This window comes from Pezoporus occidentalis, unplaced genomic scaffold (assembly GCF_034315485.1).
Source record: "Pezoporus occidentalis ecotype Australia unplaced genomic scaffold, CSIRO_AGI_Poc_V1 ctg19, whole genome shotgun sequence".
Taxonomy (NCBI): Eukaryota; Metazoa; Chordata; class Aves; order Psittaciformes; family Psittacidae; genus Pezoporus; species Pezoporus occidentalis.
Genome location: NW_026913748.1, coordinates 4,989,893 through 5,008,917, shown reverse-complemented (window position 1 = coordinate 5,008,917; position 19,025 = coordinate 4,989,893). Strand labels below are relative to the sequence as shown.

At 36.7% G+C, this 19,025-nt stretch overlaps 1 protein-coding gene across 5 annotated transcripts in view; it reads left to right on the top strand.

Moving 5' to 3' along the window:
- DNM1L (dynamin 1 like) overlaps positions 1-19,025 on the top strand; it is a 41,913-nt gene that overhangs the window by 20,824 nt on the left and 2,064 nt on the right. For 3 of the 5 annotated variants that reach the window (XM_062616495.1, XM_062616496.1, XM_062616499.1), the window contains 16 exons: positions 412-458; positions 1,553-1,624; positions 2,213-2,299; positions 3,112-3,274; positions 4,830-4,950; positions 6,018-6,149; positions 6,408-6,614; positions 6,801-6,921; positions 8,245-8,400; positions 8,510-8,599; positions 9,600-9,692; positions 11,827-11,883; positions 13,028-13,105; positions 15,393-15,557; positions 16,190-16,299; positions 18,649-18,808. In XM_062616495.1, coding sequence (XP_062472479.1) covers positions 412-458; positions 1,553-1,624; positions 2,213-2,299; positions 3,112-3,274; positions 4,830-4,950; positions 6,018-6,149; positions 6,408-6,614; positions 6,801-6,921; positions 8,245-8,400; positions 8,510-8,599; positions 9,600-9,692; positions 11,827-11,883; positions 13,028-13,105; positions 15,393-15,557; positions 16,190-16,299; positions 18,649-18,808 — 1,859 coding nt within the window. The remainder of the gene's footprint in view (positions 1-411; positions 459-1,552; positions 1,625-2,212; positions 2,300-3,111; positions 3,275-4,829; positions 4,951-6,017; positions 6,150-6,407; positions 6,615-6,800; positions 6,922-8,244; positions 8,401-8,509; positions 8,600-9,599; positions 9,693-11,826; positions 11,884-13,027; positions 13,106-15,392; positions 15,558-16,189; positions 16,300-18,648; positions 18,809-19,025) is intronic. The other 2 variants (XM_062616497.1, XM_062616498.1) reach the window with 1 other exon arrangement.

Below are 19,025 nucleotides of genomic sequence, written 5' to 3'. Positions count from 1 at the left end.
AAAGCTAGTGTTTATTTCAGGTTTTTTAACTGCTGCTAATAATTCTTTTGTTTTCTGTTGTGAGCTGATATTTGATGGACTAGACTATTTCTGAAAAATGGCGGGGTAGCTTATGACTGGCTCAGTCACAATTGTGAAGATGGACTTGTGCAAGAGAGGCAAATTAAAGAGTAATGAAATGCAGTGCTTACATAAGGAGAATCATAAATGTATGCAATCATACAGCAGAATCATAAAGTAATAAGCAGAATCATAAATGTATGAGCTATTTAACATCTGAATGTAAAAAGCAGACTAATTTTGCTGCTTGGGGAAAAAAATTCCTATTGTAGTTTTCAACAAACAGGGTCTTGGAAAAATGAAATTGAAAGATCTACTTCCTGTTCCTCATGTATCAATTCTTTGTTTCAGAGATAGATGCTGCAGAGTGGGGTAAATTTCTTCACACCAAAAATAAGGTACGTTTACTCCGATGATGGAGTAGCAGTGTCATAAATATGCTATCATATATATACTTAATTACATACCTTTTCCCTCGACTTTCCCAAAAAGGAGGTTGTTTTGCCTGCTATACTATATGCCAGAATATTGAAGGTTCTCTGTTTTGTTTTTTATGAGTAGAAAACTTCTGAAAACATACTTTTAAATTTAAGATGGAAAGTTTATTAATGGTTGTCTGTAGTGAGGGTCGTTGATTCTGCCAAGTTACTTATCTTAATCCTTTTTGTGCTATTTTGTTAGGTTTTTTTTTCTTTTTTGTGTCTTGACAAAATTAGAAAGGACATTGTAAAGACAAGGAAGTATATAATCACAAGTCATTTCATTCCTTTGAAGAATTGGCTACTTCAGAGATTTATCAGAAAGCTATGACAAGGAAGGAAGAGCCTAATGAGCATCGGGGGGAGAAACAGATGAGATGACCTAGGACTCCAGTAAGAGAGTCAAAGCTTAAATCTTTATTCCAAGAAATTAACCATTTTGTTGGCAGATGAATTTGTTTATTACTTTAAAATGGTTTCCTTGCCTTCTAGAGAGTACTAGTAATTGAAGGAAATCTAGAGAGGAATGCAGAAGGAACCTGTGCAAGGGTAGCTCTATGATACGTATTTTGGATTGGTGCAAGGAGAATAGTTTTGGCAAGAGTGGAAGAAATTTGAAATGAAACTGCCCTTGTTCTTCCTGCTCTTGTATCCTGAACCTCTTCTTATCTCTATGTTGTTTATTAACTTCAGAGGATTGCAGCTAGATTTAACATGGAATTAAGTGTTTGAAATTCTCTTTAAGTGAACACTATTTTATACATTGTCTGACATAGTGGGTTATTAACTGCATCTCACGGTATTAATCAACAGATTAAATACCAAGATTACAAATTCTGTAACTTTTAGCACTGTACTGCTGTTAGCATTAGTTTAGGGTCTAATAGTTATTTTTTCTCACCTCTTGTGTACTGAGTTACAGAGTGTCTCTTGGAGAAGGGAGCATTATTTTGCAATTGAGTAAGTGGATGCTGTCTTTGATTCTTAAAAAATCTTTTTCTTCCATACTTCAGATCTATACAGATTTTGATGAAATTCGTCAGGAAATAGAAAATGAAACAGAGAGGATTTCAGGAAATAATAAGGTAAATGTTGCACTGTCTGTCATTGTCTTGCTGTAGATTCTCTTGCTGCTTAAACTTTTATTCAACAGTTTTGGCAGCTGGAAGTGAAAAACATTGAACTATTCTAATGAAGAGCATGGTATTGCTGCTTGAGATTTTTTTATTTTTTTTATTTTTTCCACTGGGTTTGTGAGGTAAATGACTTCAACTAAAAGAAAATGCAAAGAATTGCAGTTGCTTTACTTCAGAGCTTCCTTAATAATAGTGCAAAACCAAAACTTTGAGTTAAACTTGCTTTCATTTTCCACATACATGGTTTTACATGTAATTAGAAAATTGAGTATTCTGTTCTTGCATATCTGTATAATCACTGAAATGTGATAAGCGTTTATGCATAAATAGGGCTGCTTCCAGAGATGGAATAGGGCTGGAAAATAGGGCTGCTTCCAGAGATGAAGGAATTGTGCAGATGTAGCTGTCTTTTTCCTCACCATATAGTTGTAATGTGTATGATGGAAGAATTCTAGTATGAAAAACAGTTTTTGGCTTTCTGAATGGTGCATTTACATAATCCAGTACAGTGATCAAATTTTACTATCATATTTCTAGGGGATCAGTCCTGAACCTATTCATCTTAAGATTTTTTCATCTAATGTTGTAAATCTGACTCTTGTGGATTTACCTGGAATGACAAAGGTGAGATGCAGAATGCTTCTCTTTTGATTCACTGTGAACAGTGTATTTTGAAAAAGAGTGTATGTTCATACTTTGGCATTATTCTGTATTATTGAAGTTTTCCTCAGGTTAAGTAGTTGACTGTATAAATTTGAGATGGCACCATCTTCTGGTGTGAGATTTGGTTTCTGGTGCTCTTTGCTGTTGTCAAAGGTAGATTTGCTTAAGTTCTTCCTCTTTCTATATACAGCTGAGGGATTGGGAGCATTGTGCAAACTGCATGTTGTTTTAGTAGAAGAGGTAGCATTGGAAGTTTCAAAGTTGCACCTGCAGATATAGATGGGTAGCTGACAAGTTCAAAAATGTTTTCCCTATTGCTTTTCCATAACTTGCTATGTATAGTTTGCGTAAGAGGTTGTGTAAAGTAAGGATAACTAGAAGAAATGTTCAGGTCATGTTTATTCAGGTTTTAGACTAACTAATCTTCTGTGCCATGAAGATGACAAGATGACTTCTTGCCTTGCCTGTGCACGTATACACCCTACTCTGCCAGTTGTGCAGGCGGTTCTTGGTGGTTCTTAATAAAAAGTTAGTTAATAAATTCTTAACAACAGTATCAAATAATTTGAATTGATTCTTATTTCTTTAAGGGTGGTTTTGATTTGTATACCTTTCAAGATCTTTCATTTCTTTTGTGTTTGTTTGTGAAGGGGGAAGGAAAGGGCTGGAAAACTCATGGTATAGGATATGAATTTTCAATGAGTGGTCTCTCAAAGGCATAAATATACAATTTTGAACAGTTCTGCATTGGTTTTTTTTTTTTTCTCCTCTAGGTACCTGTTGGTGATCAGCCTAAGGATATTGAACTTCAAATAAGAGAGCTAATCCTTCAGTTCATCAGCAACCCAAATTCAATTATTCTGGCAGTCACAGCTGCTAACACAGACATGGCCACTTCAGAAGCACTTAAAATTGCACGGGAGGTAGATCCAGATGGTAAGTGGTAAGAAAAACTGGATCCTGTAATTCAAATTCTTTTTTCAGTTAAGTCCTAAAACTGAAGTTGTTTGAGCAAAAAGTAGGAAGCAAAACAAGTGTCATTGCCTTTCCTAGAAAATGCAATTGTTCTGTTTGCCTATGGACTTCCTGCTGAATTATCTGCAACTTGGAGAATGCTGTGATGAATTAATATCAAATGGATTTCTGGCTTACAAACAACTATTTTAGTAGTCACAGGCCAGATAACTATTTTAGTAGTCATAGGAGCCACTTCTGTTTCCAGAGCAGCAAAATGGCATTACAGAATGTTGGGAAGTTTGAGATATGTTTGGTTGGTGGGTTTTTTTTTCAGTAGTTTACAGCCGTCTGTTAGGATGAATTCATGCTTTAGTGTCCAAGGTTTTTTCTTTTAGTAGAAAGAATAGGCCATCCCGCAACTAAGAATTGACTGTCTAGCTGTAAGTCTAGTGACTTTTACTAAGAATTAATTTACTCCTGTAAAAATGATCAGCTGTGACTTCTGGATCACTTCCCAAAATTCTAAACTGTAAAGGTCTGGAGTGGCAGCTCATGTTGCAGGTTCTGTTGGAATAATGGTATATAGTGAGAACCTGAACTACTGAAGTAGGTAGACTTTCTGACTTGTATCCATCTGAAAGTTTCAGGACCCAAGAACATACTGATTTTCTTGAGGTAAATGGTTTATTTTTACACCCTAAAAGTGTGTTATATTTTAAAGAAAAAGTTCTTGCCATATTTTTTTTCAGACCCAAAAGCCTAGGGAATACCAAGGTCCCAGACGAGTCCTCTGTCCATGTTAACCTCTGTCTAGATGTGCAATATTTACCTGTTTAGTGTATTCAGGTCGCATTTTCCTCCACAGTGTCCAATATGAAGCTTAGTTTTAATTCATAAAACATTCAGTCACATATTCAATAAAATATGTTTCATTAGCAAAATGCTTCTTCAGTGGATGGATTCCAAGGAATGGGTTCCATTCAGTCTCTTGGAGATTTGGTCTCTTGGAGATAACCAGTTCGGTCTCTTGGAGCTTTGAGCCTATGTATATGATGCACTGTGCTGCAAGTGGGCCTGTTTTCTCCTTTAGCAGCTTCTCCAGTGGGTAGTTGTATTTCAAATACAGTTCCAAACAGATTGCCATTATGTCTGGTCCTACGTACATGCTAGAAATATGTTCAGTCCACTCACATTTGAGTCCCCTGCTTGCCCTACTTAGTCTTCTCCACAAGTTCTTCGTAACACCTCTAACTTCATGTAGTATGCAAAAATGTTTGTTGTAGTCAGTAATGAGTGTAATTTCAAACTTCATGGTGCCTAAACCTTTTTCTTTACCAGGTATGTGAGGGGAGTAGTACTGGATAAATACTTCCTTATACACCTCGTAATAAGGGGCTCCAGAGACAACTACCACATGTTCAAACCGGTCTCTGCTGGTTTGCAGTATTAAACTTTATGAGGTGAAAGAGCTTTTTGAATGGTGAATTTTAGCTACCCTGATCAAGACAAAACATTGGAGTTTTCCTTTTTGTAGGTCGAAGAACCCTTGCTGTTATTACAAAGTTGGATCTCATGGATGCTGGCACTGATGCTATGGATGTGCTCATGGGAAGGGTGATTCCAGTCAAACTTGGTATCATTGGAGTAGTGAACAGGTTGGTCTGGCACATGAATGTTATTTTTTAGGTCATTTTAATACAAAGTGATACTTTTCAGCCTTTTTTAACCACGAATATGGTTTTAAGAATAAGATGACATTATATTGAAATACACTTAAGAACAGGCAAGCAACAAGTTTGTTGCCCACTTGTCAAAATCCTGTCTGTCCTTATTCCATTCAACCAGCAGCTAATTTAGAAAGGAGTAGGGATGCTGCTTCTAGAAGAACTGTAGTGCCACCACTTCTTTCCACTCTTGTTTTTTAGCTTGAGGGATCCTTGTGGTCAGCTGTTCACATTAGCAGTGATCGACTACAGATCTTATGTATATTAGTGCTAACTGCATATAGAGTCATAGAATAGTTAGGGTTGGGAAGGACCTTAAGATAATCTAGTTCCAGACTCCCTGCCGTGGGCAGGGACACCTCACACTAAACCATGTCACCCAAGACTCCGTCCACCCTGGCCTTGAACACTGCTAGGGATGGAGCATTTACCACTTCTTTGGGCAACCTTGTTCCAGTGCCTCACCACCTTCACAGTAGGGAAGTTCCTTATATCTAACCTGAACTTCTCCTGTTTAAGTTTAAACCCATTCCCCCTTGTCCTATTCCTACAGTCCCTAATGAAGAGTTGCTGTCCAGCATCTGTAGGCCCCCTTCAGATATGGGGTCTCCACGCAGCCTTCTTTTCCAGGCTGAACAGCCCCAACTTCTCATGAGAACAGAGTAGGATCGCTTCCTTTGACCTGCTGGTCACGTGTCTTTTGATGCAGCCCAATATATGTATAGCCATCTTACTGTTCACTTTATTTTTTGCATTAGCTGGGTTGAATCTCATGTAGTTTTAATAAAAGCCTTGCTTAGTCTGTGTGCAGCTGCTACCCATACTGATTTGTTGAGTGTGCTGCATGGAACAACAAATAAAACCCTTTGTAATCTCAGGAAGAAGTTACATGTGGAGAGCAAAAAGGAGCTTTTAGATGTCCTGCTTAGACAAGCAAAAATGTAAATTATTTTTACGTTGCATCTGTTAACTAGTTTGTAACTCTCTCTTAACTTAAGGAGTCAGTTGGATATTAACAATAAGAAGAGTGTAGCCGATTCCATTCGTGATGAGTATGGTTTTCTTCAAAAGAAGTATCCTTCCCTAGCCAATCGAAATGGAACCAAGTATCTTGCTAGAACACTGAACAGGTATTACATATTACATAAAGTAAAATAAATGTGTTTTTAAAGATACTCTAATATATTGGCGTGTTAGAAATACATTTCCTTTCTCTTTTGGTACTGTACAGTGGTACATTAAGGAAAACTTGATTTCTGAATTTACTGTAATTTTCTGGAGTAAATGTTTTCCTTTGGTGATTATATTCTGTCTTTCCTCTGTTTTAATGGGCTTATAAAGCTGAAATTTTTTCTCCCTTTTAATGAGGGACTGTTTTCCATTTTTAGGCTGCTGATGCATCATATCAGAGATTGCTTGCCAGAACTGAAAACCAGAATCAATGTTTTAGCTGCTCAGTACCAGTCTCTACTAAACAGCTATGGGGAACCTGTTGAAGACAAAAGTGCCACTTTATTGCAGCTTATTACCAAATTTGCCACGGAATATTGTAACACTATTGAAGGAACAGCAAAATACATAGAGACTTCAGAGCTGTAAGTACTAAGTGGTTTTCTAGAATATTGACTGAGCAATTAGATGGATGCAGTGGCTCTTGATGGCTTTCATTGGCAATATTACTGTACTAGAACATAACATACTCAAAAAAGTTTGATTCCAAACTGTTTGCAATGAGAACTTTTTTGTTGTTTGTTACTTCAGTTGTTATTTTATTATTTCAGATGTGGTGGAGCAAGAATCTGTTACATTTTTCATGAGACTTTTGGAAGAACTTTAGAATCTGTTGACCCACTGGGTGGCCTTAACACAATTGATATTCTGACTGCCATTAGAAATGCCACTGTGAGTGTTCTTCTGTATTTCTAAGTGTTGTTGCTGTACCTTGGCTTTGAAGATAAGGTTTCAACAAATTCATGCTTCTTCAGTCCTATGAATTAATGATCTCAGATGAATGAGTTAATATGAAGAGGCTGAATCCTGCTTATTGATATTTTAAGTGGAGAAATTACCATATCCAAATTTGCAGCCATTATCCTATGTGGAATAAGTTTAAGTCAAATGCTTACTCTTACAGGCTGAAAGCTCATGGCCAGCTTTGGCAACCTGATACTGAAGCTATTATATATTACAGAAATGATGATGTAAGACTGCCTCAATTATTTTGGATTAAGTAATTTTGTTAATTATGAAGATTCAGGCTGAGATGTATGGCCTAGGACAAGTTCAGATATTTTAATTCTGTGTAAGAACACAGCTCTTCAATGGTTGAGTGTTCATGTGACAGGTTTGATGTCTTGTGAATATGGGAATTGGTGCTGCTAAGAATTAACAGAGTATGTTCACTTTTAAATTCTGTAGTATATAGAATGTTCACACCTTAAACCTTGACTTAGGATCTCAAACACTCATGCCTGCTTTTGTACTGTGTCCTTTTAGGTGTGGACAGACATGTTTCTGCATGGTCAGTAATTACTCTAAATTTAGAGTGCTTTTGGTACTCTGCGGCAGTGATCTGTGTGCATGCTTTTAACCTTCTGTAAATGTAAAATGTAAACCAGCATTTAGTAACATAAGAAATGTCTTCTTTTATGTGACATATCTTTGTGTTTCTAAAGCTAATTAAATTTAAAAAAAAAAGGAAATTCCAGGTAAAAAATGTTTTACCTATAGCTAAGGGTTGGTCTGTATGGTCATAAATTAAATTATCCCAAACACTGTAAATCATCGACACAGTATTATGATTATACTTAACAGAAAACCCACCTATCTTGCGGTAAGAATTATATGCCCATGACTGTCAAACTTAGGAAGAGGCTGTCTTTGCCTTTATGATTAATAAGTTCATTTAAACTTGGATCCACAAATGTGAAAGAATTGTCATAGTTTTAAGGCTAGAATGACATTAGCAGATAGAAAGCTTCAAGATTCTATAAGGATGCTGGCTAATAATTATTTAATAGTTTGTCTTAATGGTAATAACTATTTTATAGCTTTTATATTTAATTATTCTTTTAACATATTTTACACTTAAGATCTTTTTTGAGTGTTCTTTTGGGTGCAAGCACCGTGATGTCATTTATTCTGGGCTTCATCAGCTATTACTACTTAGAAATACGTATTAGTTTAATACAGGATTTCACAGCTTTTTCCTTCCTTATGAACTAGGGTCCCCGTCCTGCCTTGTTTGTTCCTGAAGTCTCGTTTGAATTGCTGGTAAAAAGGCAAATCAAACGTTTAGAAGAACCTAGCTTGCGCTGTGTGGAGCTAGTTCATGAAGAAATGCAGAGGATTATCCAGCATTGTAGTAATTACAGTACACAGGTAAAAATACATGGATAGAATTATGTTGTAAGTATTGGGCTTTTTTTTCTCCCCACTTCCCTAAAAAATTCTGGAAGTTTCATCGCTAAATTTTTGTTTTGTTTTTTAGGAATTATTGAGGTTTCCTAAATTGCACGATGCCATAGTTGAAGTAGTGACCTGTCTTCTGCGTAGAAGGCTCCCTGTCACAAATGAAATGGTAATTTGCCATCTACCATAACTTTGCTGGAAAAAGTGTGTGTTTTCTGGAATCTTTCTTCATGCTTCTATTTGCTCTGTAATGTCAGGAACCTAAATCATTAAAGAAAGCTTATATTTGTTGAATAGCTAGGTATTTAATATCTACATGGTTTGCGATTTCCTCTATATTAAAAGTTAGATACATAAAAAAACTAAGGGATGGAGGGACGCCTCTTCATCTTATTGTCCTCTATGTTTCAATTTGCCAAGAAGAATGCTATTAAAACTTGGATTTAACATCTCCTAGTCTTTCTGATGTAGGTATATTTCCCTCCCTTGTAACATAAGCTGCGCATTTACTGTAGAGTTCAGGATGCAGTAATGAAAATTAATTTATAGTCCTTACTCTGTGTGCTTAGGAGATAAATCAGCGCAAAACGTTGATTTTTTTTTTTTTTTTTTTCCTTATAATGCCTTTTAGCTAGTGAAAACTAAAACTTCAACTTCTGAGTTTGAATAAATACGTTTTTATATAGAAGTCTGCTTTAAGCTGCTTGTTAGTGATGAAACAAAGTGTTTTATTTATTGACTGTGTTTGATGTGAAAAGCAGAAATCTTTTTCTATGCTCGTTATCCCCCATATTGAGCCATCTCTCACCGGGTCAAATGTTATGTGGCTTGTGGCTGAAGGTTGAATAGTTAGCTCACTTCATTATTATAAAGCTTGTTAAATTGCTATAAATTGTTCTGTTTATTGCTGGAGAGGGGTTAGCTTGACAAAGCAAACCAGTTAAACTGATGTAACATCCAAAACAGCTAAAGGTCTGAATGTATTGTGATGAATGGAATGAATTCCCTTCTTGCCTTTTGTATCAGAACTCTAATGTCTTTGGGGCAGCAAGAACGGTCTTTTGCTACAGACGGTTTAACTACACTTTCTAAGATTGTAGGTCATTGATCTTCACTAGCATTAGATTTACTCACAGAATTTTTGAACTCTTAATCACATTGCATTTCAGGTTCATAATCTAGTGGCCATTGAGTTAGCTTATATCAATACCAAACATCCAGACTTTGCTGATGCCTGTGGGTTAATGAATAACAACATAGAGGTAAGAAAATACGTTCTCTTAAGAAGTCTTTAGACTTAGTGAGGGCCTAAATAATTGGTGAAAGAACAAATGCCTCAATTTATTTCAGTGAAACATGATGTATTACAAATATGGGTATACTCTTGTGACCCGTTGATTTGTTAGATTTCTATTACATATCACATTCAGTAACAGTGGTTGATATTTCACTGAAAAGAATTCTGTCTGTATTTCTGTCTGGAAAACAAGATGGGCACTTTAATTGTGTATTGGCTATTAAATGAAATATTGGAAGAGAAACCTTAAATAGACAGCTGTGAAATACTCTTTAATGTTGAAGTAAGTGCATTTTGTTTCTGACAGAATGTATTAATAGTTATAATGTTCCTCTCATTTGTGAAATGATACTGCAGATATTTTTTCTCTATTCAGGTTCTTGAATCTGTCTTGAAGCACTTCAGTCTCCCTAAGACAATTCTCTCCATTAATCTTTCATAAGCTGTTTACAAGTTTAGCAATATTTCTTTTTTTCCATGCTCAGTTTTGAGAATACTTGTTGCTGTTATCATCCTAGAGAAGCAGTTGTCTACAACTGATCTGCTCAATTCTTTCTTGAAGTACTTAATCTAAGAGCTCACTAATATTCTTCTGTTCCCCTGCTTACGCAACGCATTCTTTCATAGTAGTGTTTGGTTTTTTTTAAATGCTTAGGTTATCATTTCTGCTCTTTAGATTTAACATTTAACTTTTTCTATACGTAAATTTTGTATTGAGTGGGTATGAAATTGAATTAGCTTTGGTAGACTGTTCTTGAATTGAATTCCGAAACAACATGTATGCAAACTGCCATGAGTTCAAAAATTAGGATATTGTGAAGTTGGACCATATGAGATTATTGTATTGTCATGTGTTAAACTAGCTCCTTCCTAACATTTTCCTGAACTGGACATTGAAATTTTTGAAGAAACAAAGCAAATAAAGCATCTTCTCCTTATTCAGTGGGCACTTAATTCTTAATTTCAAGAAAAATTGGATCTTTGTCCTGATTGCTTCACATTCTGTTTTGCTATAAAGTGAATTCTGCCTCCTCCTTCTTCCTTTTGGTTTAATCATAGTTAACCCTAATGACCACAGAATAATACCGTTTAGAATACTGTGGAGATTTAAAGCTTAATGAGGGCTGTAGGGTCTATGGTGAGCCAAACTGTGTAGCTTTGATCTTGTTTTTTAAAGGCTCTAGTTTTGATTACTGAGCATAGAATCATAGAATAGTTAGGGTTGGAAAGGACTTTAAGATCATCTAGTTCCAAACTCCCTGCCATGGGCAGGGACACCTCACACTAAACCATGTCACCCAAGGCTCGGTCCAACCTGGACTCGAACATTGCCAGGGATGGAGCATTCACAACTTCCTTTGGCAACCCATTCCAGTGCCTCACCACCCTCACTGTAAAGAACTTCCTCCTTATATCCAGTCTAAACTTTCCCTGTTTGTGTTTTAACCTGTTACCCCTTGTCCTATCACTACAGTCCCTGATGAAGAGTCCCTCTCTGGCATCCCTATAGCCCCCCTTCAGATACTGGAAGGCTGCTATGAGGTCTCCACACAGCCTTCTCTTCTCCAGGCTGAACAGCTCCAACTTTCTCAGCCTGTCTTCATACGGGAGGTGCTCCAGTCCCCTGATCATCCTCGTGGCCCTCCCCTGGACTTGTTCCAACAGTTCCATGTGCTTTTTATGTTGAGGACACCAGAACTGTACACAGTACTCGAACTGGGGTCTCAGGAGAGCAGAGCACAGGGGTAGGATCACCTCCTTTGACCTGTTGGTCACGCTCCTTTTGATGCAGCCCAGGATACAGTTGGCTTTCTGGGCTGCGAGCGCACAGTGTTGCATGTTGTGCTGTTGCAACAGCATGTTGCAAAAATTTTTGCAAGAATTTTTATATCAAGAATTTAATTTTGACCAGGCAATCAGAGGATTTTTATCCAAATAACAGAGGTTTTCATAAGATTATAGTATGACTACATGACACTGGATGAGATGAAATTACTAGTGTTGTCTCTAAAATGTAAGTCGTCTGTAAAATATGAATCTTCTGTATGTGTTGATACAGAGCAATACATAATTGAGGTCTTGCTGGATTGTTTTTAAAGGAACAAAGGCGTAACAGATTAGCCCGGGAATTGCCTTCTGCTGTGCCACGAGACAAGGTAAGTAGATGTTGGGTTTATTTATTTATTTAAAGTTTAATGGATTCCCCTTTGATCCGGTCAAAGTATTGGAAACTTTGATATGCTGCCCTGGTAACAGTCTTGGCAGCTTCCAGGTATTGTCTTTCTTCTTTCTGTTTCATAAAATAGAAGTGGGATGTTATTTTTTTCTTCTTCCAAAGGTGCAGTTTTTGGCAGGTTTTAATTCTAGGATTTCTGAAGACTTGTGTCTAAATTTACATTAATATTACACTTGCTTGAATGTTGTCTGAGGTAAGGTTTAAGATGCTAGCAGATGTTGAAGAGGGAGTCCGAGCTTGTATGCTTAAATTTATGGCCAAAACAGTAATTTTGAAAAATATATTCAGTGTGCCACATAGTGACTTGGTGGTTGGTTTGTTGGGGTTTTTTTAAGTTGCTCTTAAAAATGCAATTTATTGCAGTCTTGCTTTCTTTTAAGAAGATGGTGGAGGTGGCATTTTCAGTTGATCATCCTAAACAAGTCTTGCATTCTGTATCTGGAGCTTGCTTAGTTTTACCAGGTTTGGGGATTATTTCAGTGACAAGTAAGTATGTGAGTGGAAGAACCAAGTGTCTTTGACAGTTAGGTATTTAATATTATGTGATGTATTTAGAATCTAAATACACAGAATATACTTTAAGCTCCTTACAGCTTGTAAAATGAGTTATTACAGCCAACAGAAACTGGTTCATTAAATTCATTAGCTTAAAAAGTGAGGCGAAGTCACAGGCTAAATCTAGTTTTACTGCCTTTAATCAGTAGAAGCCAGCTGATGGATGAAGTAGGAATTCAGGGTAGCTACCTAGAGATTGTTTTCAGTGCTCTTTTATCTTTCTTTTTATGGACTTCATATTCATATCATCAGTGTAGGAGTTGAAACGAAATTGAAGGCTAAATAAATTGAAAGTCTTGTGACTCTTTGTCTTGGAGATGCATTTCTTTTGTTGGGTTTTCTTTTTTCTGCTTGTATTAATGTTTTGCTTTCAAATTCAACCCATTACCTTTTCCGGATTTTTAAAGATGCTAGTAGGTAAAAGTGTATGAAATTTGCTAGGTAGATTTGGTGGTCAGTTGAATTCTATTTTTTTTTCCTCCCCTTCCTGAATTTTTTACCTCCCTTAGTCTACTAAAGCTCCAGGTGCATTGACACCTGCTTCCCAGGAGACTGTTACTGCTGCTTCTGCTGAGGCTGATGGCAAGGTCTGTCCCAATTTTTTTTCCTATAAGCACTGCATGCACATTTCTGTTGTGCGTCACATATCATATGGAAAGCAGTTTGTATTTAGTGCTCTGCCACTCATACAGTGTGCCCTACGGAGTACAGACTACTTGGCATTACTGATTTTAGTACGTGCAGTGGCAAGTAAAGATGTGTCATTAGGTGGCAAAGTCACTGCTCCGTTTGAACTCTTGGTTGCAATATATTGTGGTGTAAGTACATGACATAATTTGCCTCAAACTGTAGTCAATGGATTGTTTGGTGCAACAGTATTGTAATCAGAAGTGTTCAGCATGATTGTTAAACTGCATGTTTTTAATGTGTTGACAGTTAAAGAAGGAGAACAGAAGATAAGCTAAAAATGTGAGTTTCCTGCTTCCTGCAGGGAATCTTTGTAGGCTTTGTTCAAACTGAACCTCCTTTTTGTTGCTGGGCAGTCCCTGGTTTACTTATATTTGTGAAATGTGTTTTGTAGTGTTTTTTTACACTTTAGATATGCTGTCTCTCATGTTAAAATAACAGGTCATTACTGTAAACATTTTTTTGCTAATTGCTTTCACTTGGAGTCAGAAAAGATGGGTAGTCACAAGTTTGGGTATTAGGAGTTCCAAGAGGTCTCGGGCATTCTGCCTTATTGCATAAACACATTCAGCTTCTAGTGCAAAGCTGCCATTTCTGTCCTGAACAAAGTAGTTAAAGTCAAAATCCTGTGAGTAGTAAAATTTTAACTGTTACTTTTGTCCTAGTATAGGGGTTCTGATATGCTGCAAACATTAAGGAGAAATCAAGAGCTACTGTGAGATTACTCTTGTGACTTATGTTGCAGGAAGCTGACAAATTTAGTTACATTTGTGTTTCCCACAATAACTGTCCTTTACTAGGTAGTACATACTCACCACTCTTTGTCTTGTGAAAGATTGTAGCTGTGTTTCTGAAATTACTTTGGAGACGGAGGAGGCCCCACAGTAATACTGAGAGTGGCATAGGGATTTTTGCCATTTTTGAGTATCTGTCTTGCAATCAGAAATAGCGTAATGGAGTTTTCCTTCTAGTGGTTCCCTCTTACTAGCTGAGGTTGATTTGAATTCTTACAGTGTATTTTTTACACTGCTTCTGAACAACTGCACAATTTTGATTAAATTTTGATATGCACAGTTTAGCAGGATTTCCTCCCAGTATGCAGCTGTTGGTGCTCTGAAAAAAGGCTTAAGTAGTAGTAGTTCAGAGCCTTGAATGACCTTGAATATACAATAAAGCACAGTAGTAAACAGAACATATGTGAAGCTTATGGAAAGGTACAGAATAAAAATTACCACTATTCCATATTAAAATAAACTGGGGGTTTTAGTGGTTGTTTTGTGTGTTTGGAGATTTTTTTTTCTAAATTTTTTTGTTTGCTTGCTTGTGAAGGTTTGGGTTTTTCTTGGTTTTGTTTTGTGTTTTTTTTTTTTTTTGTTTGTTTAGGTTTTAGTTTTTGTTTGTTTTGTAATAATTCTGATTTATCCAGTGGTAGATACCATCTGCTAATAATTGTTTCATCCAGTGATTCCTGATGGTTGAGAGTTGGGTGTTACATCCTTTTATCAGGAGATCAGTGAGTCATTCTTTGCCTGGTATATTCCAGAAACTCTCATCTTCCAGAGGATGGGGCTTTTTATTTATTTATTTATTTTTTTTTTTAAATTTGATTTGGTTTGGTACACAAAAAAAGAAATCTTCTGGAAATTGATGTCTGGGAGCACAAATAAGGTCATAACTGTAGTACCTGGAAGCATAAATGTGCATAACATTTCTTTTTTTTTTTTAGCTGTTATTGCAAAAACCCTCAGCTTAAATAAGATACCAGATCTCTGTGGTGATCTTCAAAAATTACTTTCAGAATGATCCTGATAGTGTAGGTTCTATTACTCCAAGAATGTGTGGTAAAAGTTGAAAGATTTAGGAAGACCATTCCATATTTCAGAATTGATTTATCAACCCTTAAAATGCTGGGGACCTTCTCTACATGAAGGTTTTTCATACCGTTATTAGGAAGAATATATGAGTTTTAAAAGCCGCCTTCTCACTGGTACTTAGTGTCAGCTGTAAGCAGCAAAGGGAAAATAAAGGTGAAGAATGTGAAGAATAGAATTAAGGGAATATACATATGAAAATCTCATTTTTAGTGAGTCTTATCGATAGCTTAGTAATAATAGATTTTATTAGACATTGCTTTGTAGTTCTCAAGTCCTAACTCTCCAATGTTTCTTCATTGTGCTGTTTGTGCAGGCTTCTTCTGGAATGGGAGATGCCTCTCAGGAGCCTGGAACAGGCAACTGGAGAGGAATGCTGAAATCAAAAGCAGAAGAGGCATCAGCAGAGGAAAAATCCAAGCCAACTGCAGCCCTACCTGCTAGTCCTCAAAAAGGACATGCTGTAAACTTATTAGATGTGGTGAGTCATGAAAGACTACTCTTTGTAGCTCAGACTCAGGAAGAAAACACCTGAAATCCAGATCTTGTAACTTTGCTACTAATATATATATATTTGTAAATAATTACCGCTATAGGGACAGGGAGCTCCAGCTAGTCTCTCTGCTTTCCTCCTTGGCCAGTCCTTTATCTTTCCCCCCGCTCCAGTTTCAGCTTACGATTTGGGATAACTGGCTTCCTTTCACAAATTTCTGTGCAAGTGAACTTGTCTAAGTTGCTCTTTATACAGGGACAAATCTCAGGTCATGTGTCAGTTCAGTTTCCTGCTCTGTTTTTTTTTTATATTAGAGGAAAAGAATCATTAAAGACAAAACCCACTTAATTTTAAAATAGATGTTGATCTTTTAAGTGTTTGGAGAGCTTAGTTGCCTTAGTGAGCTTTTAAAAAATAGTAGTGGTGCCTTCTGGACTTTGTTTCACAGATCTGGTTTTTGAAATGTCTCTAATTCTACTGCTGAAGAATTAGAGGTTTGTTGCAAGACAGGTTACATCTATCAGACTGAAAGACCTTATTTTAGACTTCACAGTTTGAGTTTTATTTACTTATGCAAATGAACAGAATTTGTAAACTGAGGTTTTTAATTTTTTATATAGCCTGTACCTGTTGCACGCAAGCTTTCTGCCCGGGAGCAACGAGATTGTGAAGTGATTGAACGACTTATTAAATCTTACTTCCTTATTGTCAGGAAGAACATTCAGGACAGGTAAAACAAAACTTCCTAGAAATGTTTAAGCCATACAAATGTTGTGAAATCTCGAGAGTCATGTATATAATCTAGTTATTTTATCATGTTCTTATGTCTATAAGCAGAGAGAAAATACGAATTTGTTTTTTTTTAGAAGGGGCAGCAGTAGACCATTCTCAGAATTAAGCCTGAAGCAGCATTTATTTTCTCAAATGGTTTGCTCTGTGTTATATTAAGTAAGTAAAAGGTTTAGTTAATTATTTAGCAGATACCTGTTTTTCTGGAGGATACTGCAATTCACATGGATGATTTGCAGCAAAAGAACAGAATAAGCTCTACGTGCTATGTAGCCATGACAGAACTTAGCTTTACCATCCTGGTATTTCAAAGGGGAAGGTCAGATAGGAACTATTGTGGCTAAGCCCTCTAATACTTAACCATAAGGATGGAAATAGTGAAAAAGTAATGTTTTTGCTGTGTGCAACTATGGAAAATGCCTTTAAAGTTTTGTTTAACAATTGTCATACTTTTTCAATGAACAGTGAAAACTTCACTTGGTTTAAGTCTTTGTGTGTGTGTGTATAAAAATATGGGAAATTGGGGGAAATACAGGAATCTGTAAACCAGCTTTAGAGCAGATTTGTGAGGCTATAGAAGTCTTATTCTATCCAGCAAGCTAATATTCTCCTCAATACAATTTTGAGTATTTCATGGCAGGGAATTAATTTTGACACACATGATCCTTATCAAGTTAATTCTACAGTGGCAGCTGCAGCACTCTGAATAAAACTCTTGATCTGGGCATGAATATTACTTTGATATAGATCTAGGGCTATGGACACTTGAGAAGAGCGATGTGGTCACTACACTTAATGAGTCAGTACTGGTTATATGTCAACTGCCAGTCCACTCTGCTTGCAAAATACTGCTGCTAAGACTTACAACAGCAGTGTTGTATAAACTAACATGTTTTATTTTTCTGTTGGGAGCAACTTCATTGTCAGTTACTGTCAGTCTGATGAAATAACCTGATGTTGTGGTTTAAGCCCAACCAGTAACTCAGAACCATGCAGCCGCTCATTCACTGACCCCCTTTTCTACTTCCTCCAGGCAGGATGGGGAGGAGAATCGAATGAATGTAAACCCCAAGGGTTGAGATAAGAACAGTCCAGTAACTAAAATATAATATTACAACTACTACTGATAATGGCAAGGGAAATAATGAGGTGAAAGAATATAAAACTAAAAGGGAGAGGAAAAAAACAATAAACACAAGTGATGTACAATTGCTCACCACCTGCTGACTGATACCCAGCCTGACCCAAGCAGTGATCTGTCCCTTCTGGGTGGCTCCTCCCAGTTTATACATTGGGTGTGATGTGCTGTGGTATGGAATACCCCTTTGGCTAGTTTGGGTCAGGTGTCCTGTCTCTGCTTCCTTCTGGCTTCTTGTGCCACTAAGAAGGAGAAAAATAACTGTTGCAGCAGAACGTAAGACATCTGCACTAACTAATTTTTTGATCCTTTGTTAAATACCCTAAGATTTTGGTACTGCATTAGTATGATGATTTGATTTTTGCCAATATTTATGTAAATATTTCCCCCCATTCTTTCAGAAAAATACCACTATACATATCTGAACTCCCAAAGAAAATCAGGTTCTGCTACATGCAACACGTGGAATTCTTTTAAGGAAGCTTAGTGGCATGGAAATCAAAGCTGAGACAGTGGCTTCTTTCAGGTGTCTTAGCCTGACATAGAAGTTAAGTGTTGCTCTACAGATTCTGTAGTATTTTTCTGAGGGATTATTGCTGCCTGCATCCATTCCAGACAAATATGTTTTTCACACTCTATCTCCAGCTGCAGTTTTAAATTGCTCTCATGTTATGCTCTCAGATATCATAGATAGTGTGTCCCAGTGTTTGAACTTGAGTGATCCTGTTTCCAGTTCATCTGCTACGTAAGATCAAATACATTAATTCTTTCTTTGCCTGTTCCTTTGTCATTCATACATTAAGACTGATTTTAGGGTTGAAATACTTAGCTTTTTGTCATGCCTATCAAAATGGAGACTCAGGTTGGTCTCTAGTGAGCAAAGTAATTTATTCTGATTTTTTTACACAATACATATATCCATGGTCTTTACAATGCAGCTATACTATTTCGAAGACATTCAGCAGTTCTTAAATTGTACAGGAGACTATATTTACTTGGGAGAGAGGTTTTTATTTATGATGGTGGTAAATTCCTGATAGTTTGAGCCAAGGTTGTGTGTAGCTACTTGCTCACACTGTGCATTCTTCAATCTAGGGCAGAGCTGGTTTTGAATAATCCTTTCTGGAGAAACAAATCTTTTTGTGCTTGTAGTGTGCCAAAAGCAGTGATGCATTTTCTGGTGAACCACGTCAAAGATACTCTTCAGAGTGAGCTGGTAGGCCAGCTATATAAATCCTTGTTGCTGGATGACCTTCTGACGGAATCTGAGGACATGGCACAGCGCAGGAAAGAGGCAGCTGACATGCTAAAGGTATTAAAAAGATCAGGAACTTATGGGAATAGTTAATTAAGTTGAAGCCACATAAATGTGAAATTTTTTTGAAGACTTGCTTTCCTTCTCTCTTTGCTGCTTTTAATGTATGCCACTGTATTACTTCTCTCTCAGAATTAAAAGCAATATGTGACCAGAAAGTGTCATGTAGATTGAGTACTTCAGAAGAAGTGACTTAAACTACATTTTGGGCAGA